The sequence below is a fragment of the Mytilus californianus genome, unplaced genomic scaffold, assembly GCF_021869535.1.
Source record: "Mytilus californianus isolate M0D057914Y unplaced genomic scaffold, xbMytCali1.0.p SCAF_6, whole genome shotgun sequence".
NCBI classification, from domain to species: domain Eukaryota; kingdom Metazoa; phylum Mollusca; class Bivalvia; order Mytilida; family Mytilidae; genus Mytilus; species Mytilus californianus.
In genome coordinates this window covers 109032072-109045972 of record NW_026262712.1, presented here as the reverse complement: position 1 = coordinate 109045972, position 13901 = coordinate 109032072, and the positions used below count along the sequence as shown (strand labels likewise).

Below are 13901 nucleotides of genomic sequence, written 5' to 3'. Positions count from 1 at the left end.
GCACACACTGAAATGTCTGGCCTGCTTTACTAACCATTGATTTTATGTTGAAAGTCTTAAAGATAAAGGTTTTACTAAAAGCATTACAGAAACTTAACGTTTTTGAAAATCTATGACAATGTCTGTCAATGAGGTCAAGGTCAGGTAACTTGTGTCAGACTGACATATACACCTTACAATTTTTTATACACCAAATATAGTTGACCTTTTGCGTATGCTAATTGAAAAACAGACCAAAACACAAAAACTAAACATTGACCTTTGAACAATAAATATGAGGTCAAGGTAAGATGATACCTGCCAGACAGACATGTGCACCTTACAATTATTCCATACACCAATTATAGCTGACCTATTGCTATTAGTATTTGGAAAACAGACCAAAACACAAAAACTTAACATTGAACAATGAACCATAAAAATTAAGTCAAGGTCAGAAGATACCTGCCAGACAGACATGTGCACCTTACAATTATTCCACACACCAAATATAGTTGACCTATTGCTATTAGTATTTGAAAAACAGACCAAAACACAATATACTGTTAACACAGAGATATGTCTCGCCTATTTGTTATTTTGATAATGCATATGTTGAAATTAAAATACCATTGACTTTTCATGTGTCATTCTCTTTTAACAAACCTAAACACAAACATTAACTTGTAAACTATGCAAAAGTTTCAAAGTCAATAAACCATAATGAGGAGGTGGGGTTATATAATCTCAGTGGAAAAGAAACTTGCAAATACCAGTACTTTTGCATACCAAATATCAATGACTTAAGATTAATGGTTCGTCTTAAACTGACCTAATCACAAACTAATACATGTAAACTAAGCAAAAGTTTCAAAGTCAATAGACCATGACAGAGGGGGCGTGGCCAAATAATCTCCATAGAAATGAGATAATCCAATGCTTATACGACTGTATACAAAATATCATTGACCTACCACTAGTGGTTCACCAGAAAATGACCTAATCACAAACTAATACATGAAAACTAAGCAAAAATGTCAAAGTCAATAGACCATGACAGAGGGGGTGTGGCCAAATAATCTTCATGGAAATGAGATATGCCAATGCTTATACAACTGCATACTAAATATCATTGACCTACCACTAGTGGTTCACCAGAAACTGACCTAATCACAAACTAATACATGTAAACTAAGCAAAGTTTCAAAGTCAAAAATTCGTAAGGGTTCCGCGGAACCAAGTGTCTCGCCTACTTTTGCTGTTAATCCCAGGCTCAACAAAAATGAGGAAAAAAATTAATAAAAATATTCCTCTCTATACTATCTTTTGATTGTAAGTAGCTTCTGTCCAAGTTTGGTAAAAATCCAGGATGGTTTTTGAATCTAATAAATAATTTTAAAACTTTAACTGCAGACTGTATGTAAAGTTAACTGGAAGAAAAACTAAGTCCATTTATAAGTAAAATACGGAAAAAATGGAATATTTTTTTTTTACAAAATTTAATTGTGAATATAATCTTATGATCATAAACAAGCTTCTGTCCAAGTTTGGTAGAAATCCAGGATAGTTTAAGAAAGTTATTAAAATTTCAAAAACTTTAACCACAGAGTGAATATTTGTGGACGCCGCCGACGCCGACGGAATGTAGGATCTCTATGTCTCGATTTTTCGACAAAAGTCGAAGGCTCGACAATAAACCATGACTGAGGGGGCTGGGCCAAATAATCTCCATGGTAATGAGATGTGCCAATGCTTATACAACTGCATACCAAATATCATTGACCTACCACTAGTGGCTCACCATAAACTAGACCTAATCACAAATTACTATATTGTTGACGCCAACGCCACAGTCGACGCCGGAAACAGCATACCTATGTCTCGCTTTTTGACTCCGTTAAGGCAAGACAAAAACTTAACATTGACCAATGAACCATGAAAATGAGGTCAAGGTCAGATGACACCTGCTAGACAGACATGTACACCTAACAATCATTCCATACACCAAATATAGTTGACCTATTGCTTACAGTACTTGAAAAACAGACAAAAAATTAACAATGACCAATGAACCATGAAAATGAGGTCAAGGTTAGATAAAACCTGCCAGTCTGACATGTACCCTTACAATCATTCCATACACCACATATAGTTGACCTGCTGCTTGTAGTATCTGAGAAACGGACCTAATCGCGTAACTTTAACTAATAGGATCCATGACAATGAGGTCAAGGTCAGATAAAAACTGTCACACAGACAGGTTCACCTTATAATTATTCCATACACCAAATATAGTTGACCTATTGCTTATAGTACTTGAAAAACAGACCAAAACAGAAAAACTTAACATTGACCAATGAACCATTAAAATGAGGTCAAGGTCAGATGACACCAGCTAGACAGACATGTACACCTTACAATCATTCCACACACCAAATATAGTTGACCTATTGCTTACAGTACTTAAATAAAATGCTCCACTGGGCGCAGCTTGATACGACCACAGAGGTCGAAACCTGAACAGTTGGGGCAAGTATGGACACAACATTCAAGGTTGATACAGCACTGAATTTGGATTGTGATTAAATATTTGACACAGCATAGGTTTCTGACACAGAATGAATGTGGTCTAAGAACTTAAATTTTTTTAATTTATCTATTCAAACCATATCATTATTATTTGCTTTTATATATAAATCAGAAATAACCAATCTAAAATGGAAAATTTTAAAGAAAAAAAAAGGAAAAAAAAATCCCCCCCCCCAATTTTTTGAACCCCCTAATGATTCATCACCCCCAAACTCAATCCTAGCCTTCCCTTTGTGGCATGGTACCTTGCAGTACAATTTCAGAGAGATCCATATACTTGAACACAAGTTATTGTCTGGAAACTAGAAAAATGCTTGTTTTTTGGCCCCTTTTTGGCCCCATATTCCTAAACATTTAAGGCAATTACCCCCAAAATCAATCCAAGCATTCCCTTTGTGATATGGAACCCTGTGGTACAATGTCAGAGAGATCCATACACTAACACACAAGTTATGTCTGGAAGTTACAAAAATGCTTATTTTTGGCCCCTAATTCCTTAACTGTTGGTACCATAACCCCCAAAATCACTCCCATCCTTCCTTTTGTGGTATTGAACCTTATGGCAAAATTTCATAGAGATCCATTCACTTAAACTAAAGGTAGAGTGTGAAAACCAATGTGTCTTCGGAGGACGAGGACGACGACGACGACGTTGGACGATGACGATGACGACAACGACGCCAATGTCATACCAATATACGACCATTTTTTTTTGCGGTCGTATAAAAATAGATCAAAACACAAAAAATTGACAATGATCAATGAACCATGAAAATGAGGTCAATGTCAGATGAAACCTGCCAGTCTGACATGTACCCCTTACAATCATTCCATACACCACATATAGTTGACCTGCTGCTTGTAGTATCTGAGAAACGGACCTAATCACGTAACTTTAACCTTGATCACTGATCCATGAATTGAGGTCAAGGTCAGGTTAACCATGTCTGACAGACATTTAGACGTTGCAAGGAACCCATATACCAAATGTAGTTATCCTTTTACTCATACTAAGTGAGAAATTCACATGACAAAAAAACTGTAATTTTGTAGCAGTCACTGAACCATGAAAATGATGTCAAGGATAATGGGCATATGACAGACGGAAACTTCGTAACATAAGGTATCTGCATACAAGGTATGAAGCATCCAGGTCTTCTACCTTCTGAAATATAAAGCTTTATACAAATAGTTTACGCCGCCGCTGCTGACAGATAGTAATACCTATGTAGCGCATACCGTAACTTTCGTCGCAGGCGAGACAAAAATGAAAATAAATATTTTCAAAATTTTGCTCGGGATACAGTACTGTATTTTGATCATAAACAAGCTTCTGTCCAAATTTCATAAAATTCCATGAAGGTTTGATTAAGTAATTGATGTCTTAAAAAAAACTTTAACCACAGAATAAACCTAAATGTTGACGCTACTGACCGACACCGACTATGGAATCTAGGATCGCTATGTCTTGCTTTTGCAACATAAATGTTGCAGGCTTGACAAAAAACAACAAAAATATAGATTGAAAATATCTAACAAACACAATTGTAGAACAATGCTAAACTGCTATTATCTTGATATTAAAGTGGTATAGTTTTAAACTGCCTTTATGTAACAAAATATTACAGTATTGACAATATGAATTCAAACATCAAAATCAAGGATGGTCATGAATTTAGAGAAGCCAGCTGGCAGGTAATCAATTTAACAAGTATTATAGGCTGAGAGATTGTTTAATTTTATATGTATATATGACCAAAAATATTTTATGAATGTAATCTAATTAATCAAGATGAAGGAGACATTAATTTTCTATAAACAAGAGTGCACACGCTAAAATGTCTGTCCACTTTTCGCTCAAAAACCTTTTGAATTTAATTAGTTCTGATATTGTTTTGACAAACTAAATAATTTTCTGCAAATTTATTTAGTTTGCCAGCGGGTCAATATGAATAAAATGCTTCGCTGGGCGCAGCTTGATACGACCGCAGAGGTCGAACCCTGAACAGTTGGGGCAAGTATGGACACAACATTCAAGCTTGATACAGCTCTGAATTTGGATTGTGATTAAATATTTGACACAGCATAGGTTCTGACACAGAAAGAATGTGGTCTAAGAACTTCAATTTTTTTAATTTACCTATTATGGTCCAATGTCCAAAATCAAAATACATGGTTAGATTCAGCATATCAAAGAACCCCATATATTCAATTTTTGTTGAAATCAAACAAAGTTTAATTTTGGACCCCAACTTGAACAAACTTGAAAACTGGTCCCATAATCAAAAATCTAAACACATGTTTAGATTCAGCATATCAAAGTACCCCAAGAATTCAATTTTTGTTAAAATCAAACTAAGTTTAATTTTGGACCCTTTGGACCTTAATGTAGACCAATTTAAAAAAAAGGGACCCAAAATTAAAAATCTAAAAACACGGTTAGATTTGGCATATCAAAGAACCCCAATAATTCAATTTTTGATGAAATCAAACAAAGTTTAATTTTGGACCCTTTTGACCTCAATATGAACCAATTTGATAGCGGGCCCACAAAATAAAAAATCTAAATACATGGTAAGATTCAGCATATCAAAGAACCCCATATATTCAATTTTTGTTGAAATCAAACAAAGTTTAATTTTGGACCCCAATTTGGACCAACTTGAAAACTGGGCCAAAAATCTAAAATCTAAATACATGTTTAGATTCAGCATATCAAAGAACCCCATATATTCAATTTTTGTTGAAATCAAACAAAGTTTAATTTTGGACCCCAACTTGGACCAACTTGAAAACTGGTCCCATAATAAAAAATCTAAACACATGTTTAGATTCAGCATATCAAAGAACCCCAAAAATTCATTTTTTGTTAAAATCAAACTAAGTTTAATTTTGGACCCTTTGGACCTTAATGTAGACCAATTTAAAAAACGGGACCCAAAATTAAAAATCTAAATACACGGTTAGATTTGGCATATCAAAGAACCCCAATAATTAAATTTTTGATGAAATCAAACAAAGTTTAATTTTGGACCCTTTTGACCTCAATATGAACCAATTTGATAGCGGGCCCACAAATAAAAAATCTAAATACATGGTAAGATTCAGCATATCAAAGAACCCCATATATTCAATTTTTGTTGAAATCAAACAAAGTTTAATTTTGGACCCCAATTTGGACCAACTTGAAAACTGGGCCAAAAATCTAAAATCTAAATACATGTTTAGATTCAGCATATCAAAGAACCCCATATATTCAATTTTTGTTGAAATCAAACAAAGTTTAATTTTGGACCCCAACTTGGACCAATTTAAAAACGGGACCCAAAATTAAAAATCTAAATACACGGTTAGATTTGGCATATCAAAGAACCCCAATAATTCAATTTTTGATGAAATCAAACAAAGTTTAATTTTGGACCCTTTTGACCTCAATATGAACCAATTTGATAGCGGGTCCACAAATAAAAATTCTAAATACATGGTTAGATTCAGCATATCAAAGAACCCCAAGAATTCAATTTTTGATGAAATCAAACAAAGTTTAATTTTGGACCCTTTTGACCTCAATGTGGACAAAGTTGATTACGGGGCCCAAAAATCAAAAATCTAAATACATGGTTAGATTCAGCATATCAAAGAACCCCATATATTCAATTTTTGTTGAAATCAAACAAAGTTTAATTTTGGACCCCGATTTGGACCAACTTGAAAACTGGGCCCATAATCAAAAATCTAAATACATGTTTAGATTCAGCATATCAAAGTACCCTAAAAATTCAATTTTTGTTAAAATCAAACTAAGCTTAATTTTGGACCCTTTTGACCTTAATGTAGACCAATTTGAAAACGGAACCAAAAATTAAGAATCTAAATACACGGTTAGATTCGGCATATCAAAGAACCCCAATAATTCAATTTTTGATGAAATCAAACAAAGTTTAATTTTGGACCCTTTGGACCTCAATGTGGACCAATTTAAAAACGGGGCCCAAAATCCAAAAACTTAATACACGGTTAGATTCAGCATATTAAAGAACCCCAAGAATTCAAGAATAAAACCCCATTGAAATTGATCAAGAAATAAGCAATTTATACGAAGTATCTTCTTTTGCACAATACTGTGCAATTGAATATTTCTTGCTATTGTGCAATACTGTACAATTGACAATTTCTTGCTAGTGCGCAATATTGTGCTATTGGATATTTCTTGCTATTGCGCAATACTGTGCAATTGAAGATTTCTTGCTATTGCGCAATACTGTGCAATTGAAGATTTCTTGCAATTGTGCAATACTGTGCAATTGAAAATTTCTTGCTATTGCACAATACTTATTATATAATAATTTACACATCCGGTTTGGTGTGTATCTCCTACCATATCATTATTATTTGCTTTTAAATATTAATCAGAAATAACCAACTTAAAATGGAAAATTTTAAAAGAAAAAAAAAAGGGAAAAAAAGAAAAAAAAAGAAAAAAAAAAATTCCCCCCCCAAATTTTTTAAACCCCCTTATGATTCATCACCCCCAAAATCAATCCCAGCCTTTCCTTTGTGGTATGGTACCTTGCAGTACAATTTCAGAGAGATCCATACACTTGAACACAAGTTATTGTCTGAAAACTAGAAAAATGCTTATTTTTGGCCCCTTTTTGGCCCCCAATTCCTAAACGTTTCGGGCAATTACCCCCAAACTCAATTCCAGCTTTCCCTTTGTGATATGGAACCTTGTAGTACAATTTCAGAAATATCCAAACACTTACACACAAGTTATTGTCATGAAACTAGAAAAATGCTTGTTTTTTGCCCCTTTTTTGGCCCCTAATTCCTAAAATTTTGAGGCAATTACCCCCAAAATCAATTACAGCCTTTCCTTTGTGATATGGAACCTTGTGGTACAATGTCAGAGAGATCCATACACTTACACACAAGTTATTGTCTGGAAGTTACAAAAATGCTTATTTTTGGCCCCTTTTTGGCCCCTAATTCCTTAACTGTTGGTACCATAACCCCCAAAATCAATCCCCACCTTCCTTTCGTGGTATTGAACCTTATGGTAAAATTTCATGGAGATCCATTTACTTAAACTAAAGTTAGAGTGCGAAAACCAATGTGTCTTCGGACGACGCCGGACGACGCCAGACGACGACGACGACGACGACGACGACGACGCCAACGTCATACCAATATACGACCAAAAAATTTTCAATTTTTGCGGTCGTATAAAAACAAGTTCAAAAATATTGATTGATGCTGATACTTATTTACCCCTCAGGTTGACAGGTAAACAGCATCTGTCTGATTACCAATCAACTCTTGTTAATAAAATTGAGAATGGAAATGGGGAATGTGTCAAAGAGACAACAACCCGACCATAGAACAGACAACAGCAGAAGGTCACCAACAGGTCTTCAATGCAGCGAGAAATTCCCGCACCAGGAGGCGTCCTTCAGCTGGCCCCTAAACAAATATATATACTAGTTCAGTGATAATGAACGCCATACTAAACTCCAAATTGTACACAAGAAACTAAAATTAAAAATAATACAAGACTAACAAAGGCTAGAGGCTCCTGACTTGGGACAGGCGCAAAAATGCGGCGGGGTTAAACATGTTTATGAGATCTCAACCCTCCCCCTATACCTCTAGCCAATGTAGAAAAGTAAACGCATAACAATACGCACATTAAAATTCAGTTCAAGAGAAGTCCGAGTCTGATGTCAGAAGATGTAACCAAAGGAAATTAACAAAATGACAATAATACATAAATAACAACAGACTACTAGCAGTTAACTGACATGACAGCTCCAGGCTTCAATTAAACTGATTGAAAGATTATGTCTTCATCATATGAATATCAGGCACAATCCTTCCCGTTAGGGATTTAGTATCATACCATAATAACATATATGAGAAGAACATAACCCGTGTCATGCCAACAACTGGTTTTTAAATAAATGTGTTTAGTGCCGATGCAAAGACCCTATAAGTGAATCAATATTAACGCCAAAATATGCAATCTTTAATGACCTGACAACAGTATCGTAATTATATCCCTTCTTGATAAGTCTATTTAAAGGTTTTGTTAGCTTCAGAGGTGAATACTGACATTTTTGTGCTTTATAAAGAATATTTCCATAAAAAATTGGATGTGAAATACCTGAACGTATAAGAAGTCTGCATGTTGAGCTATATTTACGAATGATGTCCTTATACCGATGATAAAATTTAGTAAATGTTTTGACTAGTTTGTGATATCGAAAACTGTTTTGATGACAGGGTATTTTTTAACCAGAGCTTGTTTTTACTGAAATTAACTCTTTGGGGCATATGGTACAGTTACGGGGGAGGTGATAATGTCACTAACGTAAAATATAATTTATCACAAAGACAAAATGTGACTTATCAGGAAACGATGTATTTTTTCACTGATTTAAACATTAGTACATAGAACCTTATTTTTTTTAATGACGTTTGGCTTATTAATGTTGGAAGATTATTTGCATCATTTTTTATTAAAAAAAAATCACAAATAAATTATTTTTTTATAGTGTTTTTACAAAAAATATGCTAGTTTTTATATTTTGAAACAAAAAAGTAAGGGTTTTCTGCCTAAAGGATAGAAATGTCCAAAAAAACAAAACTTTTTATAAATTTCTAAAATTAGCCTATTAATCCCTGTATTAAGCAAACAACGGTATATTTTTTGTAACATTTTTAAACTGACCATGCAAAATATAGCTTATTTGCAAATTTTCTGACAAAAAATCCCTGTGGAATCAAAACTGTATTGTATGCCCATGATGCCCTTAATCTCGCTTTTATGATCTGAAAAGTGTGCCAGTGTTAGGAAAAACTGTTCAGCCTAAAAGATGGACAAAACCACATTTTTTTTCTTAGATTGTATTATAAAATATTTTACAGTTATGGTTCAGTGTTATTCTAAGTGGTCAAAGAGTGAAAAAAGAAAAACCCTATTTGTTTAGCAAAAAATCAATGTTTTGGAAAACCTAGGCCTGGTACTGACAATTATTTAAATTCTATTAGCAAATCAACTAAAGCTGGCTATAGCCTAAGTAACTGTGTGTGCTGATTTTTATGGGTCTGCTTTTTAAATTAAAATAAAATGTATCAAGAGAGATAACTCTAATTACTTCAAATCCACCAAAGTCTCCAAAATCATCCTCTTCTTCTCCAGGGTCCATTTATCTGTTTCTGTAAAGCTGAAATACAAAACACAATTTGAAATTTTAATGTTTCATTTTGATTAAGTCTAACATTCCTTGTCAAAATTTTTAATCATCAATAATATTTCAACACACTATTATCTACACCTACACGAACCAGACTTTATGTATAGATTATCCAGTTTTCCACACATTGATGTTGTAAAATATCAGCCGCAAACCACAATGTCAACCTCCTTCACATGAGGAGGGATATATAGATGACAAGAAGGATGATAAGTTATGTCACAAGTCTTTGATAAATTGATTGATTGATTATTTGGTGTTTAACGCCACTTTCAACACTATTGTGCTATTTCGTGGCGGTCAGTTTTTATTGGTGGAGGAAGCCGGAGCACCTGGAGAGAACCACTGACACACGGTAGAAAAACTAACAATCCTAGTCAATTAAGGTTGGAGTCAAGTGCACCTGCCACTTGTGGGATTCGCACACGCATCCTCAGTGTTGACAGACTAGTGATACAGTAGTACGACTACTTAGACCACTCGGGCACTGAGGCCCCAGTCTTTGATAAAGGTAAACCAACTAATTTTAGCATGCAAGCTATTTTTAAAGAATAGAAAAATAACAAGAATATAATTCATTGCAAATATATAAAACTTTCTTATAATAAATAATTTAAGGATAATTAAGAAATTGCTGAAATTAATCCCAGTAAAATCAACTAGAAAGAATTAAATATGAAAATAACAAGCATTCTGAGAGTATTGCATGGTAATACATAGTCCCCCTACCGGTTAAAAAGCATTATACTGAAACAACTAACTTGATCTATAACTTATCATGGTGTTAAACTAAACAACGACTATGAAACCAATATCTTCAAGCATGACAAAAAAAGTGTGGAAAACTGATTATTTGCGTAATTTTCTAAGTCAGAGGACCATAACTCTGCAAAATAATCATCCAAACCAAACAAAATTCAAACTTGATCTGTAACTTGTCATGGTAAAACTATATACCAAATATCAAATCAATATCTTCAAGCATAACAAAAAAGAGTTTGGAAAACTTATAATTTGCATGAGTTTTTTAAGTCCAAGGACCATAACACTGCAAAAAAATCATCCAAACCAAACAAAATTCAAATTTGACCTGTTACTAGTCATGGCTAAACTATTCACCAAATATCAAATATCTTCAAGCATAATGAAAAAAAATGTGGAAAACTGATTACTTGCCTGAATTTTCGAAGTCCACATGGTCCAGGGACCTTAACTCTGCACAGAATCATCAGACCTGAACATGATCCAAACTTGAACTGTAACTGGTCATGATAAAACTATATACAAAATATCAAATCAGTATCTTCAAGCACAAAGATAAAAAGCATGGACAGATAGACAGACAGACAGAGTGCAAATCTAAAGTCTCCTTTGACTTCATCGGTAGGGGACTAATAAAGAATCTGTAAAAATAAGTTGGTTGGTTAAAAATAATTCTACAGATCAAATACAGTAGATCAATTATTCACACTGATTGCAAATATTATCTTAATAAGAACAGCCAAGCTATAAGAACAATGAAAATGAGATCAAAAAGGGGTGTGTCTTATGACCAAATCCACAGTTAACTTGTTGGTGTAGGTATATAAGAAACTAGCCTAATCATAAAATTTAACATTGATAAAAGATCTTTTAAAATGAGGTCAAGGCCATACAAAACCAGTCACACCAACATGTACACCTAACAGTGAAAGTAGCATAGACTATGAAACTGACATACAGCAAGGGAAAATAGAGAAATTTGAAAAATTTTCTGGATTTCAATCACAATTACGCCTAGGAAACATAGATCACAGAGTTCAACAAACTGAAAATTCAGGTCAGATAGTTCATTTGTGACAACAAATATAATGTGAAAAAATGTAAAATAAATGTGGAATGTGTCCATGGGACACAGATGATGCCCCCGCTTGCAAATCATATAAAATTCTAAACGGACATAACTGAAGAACGGTAAAAGTGACCCTACCCAAATTTCAAACTTGATCTGAGTTTTGTGGAAATAAGTATTGTGTATAAGTTTTATAAAATTTGGTTGAGGCAAACTTAAGTTAGAGACTGGAAACGAAAAATTCAGCAATTTTTCCATTTGAAAAGGGGCATAACACTAGAACAGTTAAAGTGACACCACCATAATTCAAACTTGATCTGTATTTTGTGGTAATAAGCATTGTGTATAAGTTTCATAGCATTTGGTTGAGGCAAACTAAAGTTAAAGAACAGAAACGATAAATTCAGCAATTTTTCCCTTTGTAAAGGGCATAACTCTAAAACGGTTAAAGTGACACCACCAAAATTCAAGCTTGATCTGTATTTTGTGATAATAAGCATTGTGTATAAGTTTCATAGCATTTGGTTGAGGCAAACTAAAGTTAGAGAACGGAAACAAAAAATTCAGCAATTTTTCCATTTGTAATGGGCATAACTCTAGAACGGTTAAAGTGACGCCACCAAAATTCAAACTTGATCTGTGATTTGTGATAATAAGCATTGTGTATAAGTTTCATAACAATTGGTTGAGGCAAACTAAAGTTAGAGAACGGAAACCAACTTTAGGACGTACGAACAGACGGACAAGGGTAAAACTTAATGCCCCCTCCGCTACGGCGGGGGCATAAAAATCTCAATTGTTGAAGCATGCCTCAGTGTTTCTGGTAAAAATAAAATGCTACACTGAGCGCAGCCTGATACGACTGCAGAGGTCAAACCATGAAAACAGTTGTGGCAAATTTGGACACAATATTCAAGCTTGACACTGTTTGAATTTGGATTGTGATCAAATTTTTGACATAATATAGGTTTCTGACACAAAATAAATGTGGTCAAAGATCTTAAAAATCTATTGCTCATTACTGTGTAATGGAAGATTTCTTCTTTAAAACTTTTCAAAAATTGAAAATTTGAAAAAATATTTTAAAAAATATGAAACCCTTAAAAAAATTGGAAAAAAAATCCCCCCCAAACTTTTTAACCCCCCCCCCCCCCCTTGGACAATTACACCCACACTCAATCCAAGCCTTCCCTTTGTGATATGACACCTTGTGGTACAATGTCAGAGAGATAATTTTGGACATCAGAAAATAATTCATGATTTCATATTTCACTTAAATATATTATAAAACTTTAACTGAAATCAAAGAACTTTGAATGTTTGCATATTTAGTGGCCATTTTGAATATAGCAGCCAAAGAATAAATTTTGGCACCAAACATTCTACTAAGGGTTACGCTATACTTTAGGTCTTTTTTGGTTTTATCAGCTCTGCAATGTTTGTATTAGGCTTTGTATTTAAAAATATATTGTCATCATTAACATGCATGAAATATTTGCCCCTGGATGTTATGCAACCAACAATCAATCAATTACATATTTGGCCTCCAGCATCACTGAAGAGACATTTATTGTGGAAATATGCATCTGGTGCAGTAAAATTGGTAGTTGTTATTATAGTATATGAGAATCAGACCTAATCATGAAAACTAAACATTGACCAATGAACCACAAAACTGAGGTCAAGGTCAGAACTTACAATAATTCTATACACCCAATATAATCGACAGTTTTGCTTATAGTGTATGAGAAACAGATCTTAACACGAAAAACTAGATGTTGACCAATGAACCATAAAATAAAGATCAAGGTCAGAGAATCCCTGTTGTACAGACATGTAATCAAGAGACCATAACGTAAACCAATAAACCATGAAAATTAGAATAGATCAAGGTGAGATGAATCCTTGATATGAACTCCCTACATTCATTGAATTCAAATGGTTTAATTCCTTATCTAACAATTAATATGGTGGCTGTAATTATGCAAAAGGTAAATAACTTTATCTTCCCTTTTTCCATTTCACTGAGTTATTGTTGGAATATTAAATGCCAATTTCAATTTTATTTTTATTTAATTTTTCCAATTTCCATTGTTTAAGAAAACCAACATGTGTAACAGAAAATTTGATCCGATAGCAAAATGTGCCCCAAAAACTTTGTTTTTTTTACATCGTGATGACCGTGAGGGCATTCCAATGTATTGTTGCCACAAAGATTTGACTTTCGTTTTTGACTGGTAACTGAT

The 13901-nt window shown here is 33.8% G+C and overlaps 1 protein-coding gene across 1 annotated transcript in view; it reads right to left on the bottom strand.

Annotated features, from left to right (window-relative positions):
• Window positions 1-13901, bottom strand: part of LOC127704269 (trichohyalin-like) — a 128460-nt gene that overhangs the window by 103578 nt on the left and 10981 nt on the right. The window contains exon 2 of the mRNA XM_052208259.1: window positions 9726-9794. Coding sequence (XP_052064219.1) covers window positions 9726-9776 — 51 coding nt within the window. The 5' untranslated portion in view covers window positions 9777-9794. The remainder of the gene's footprint in view (window positions 1-9725; window positions 9795-13901) is intronic.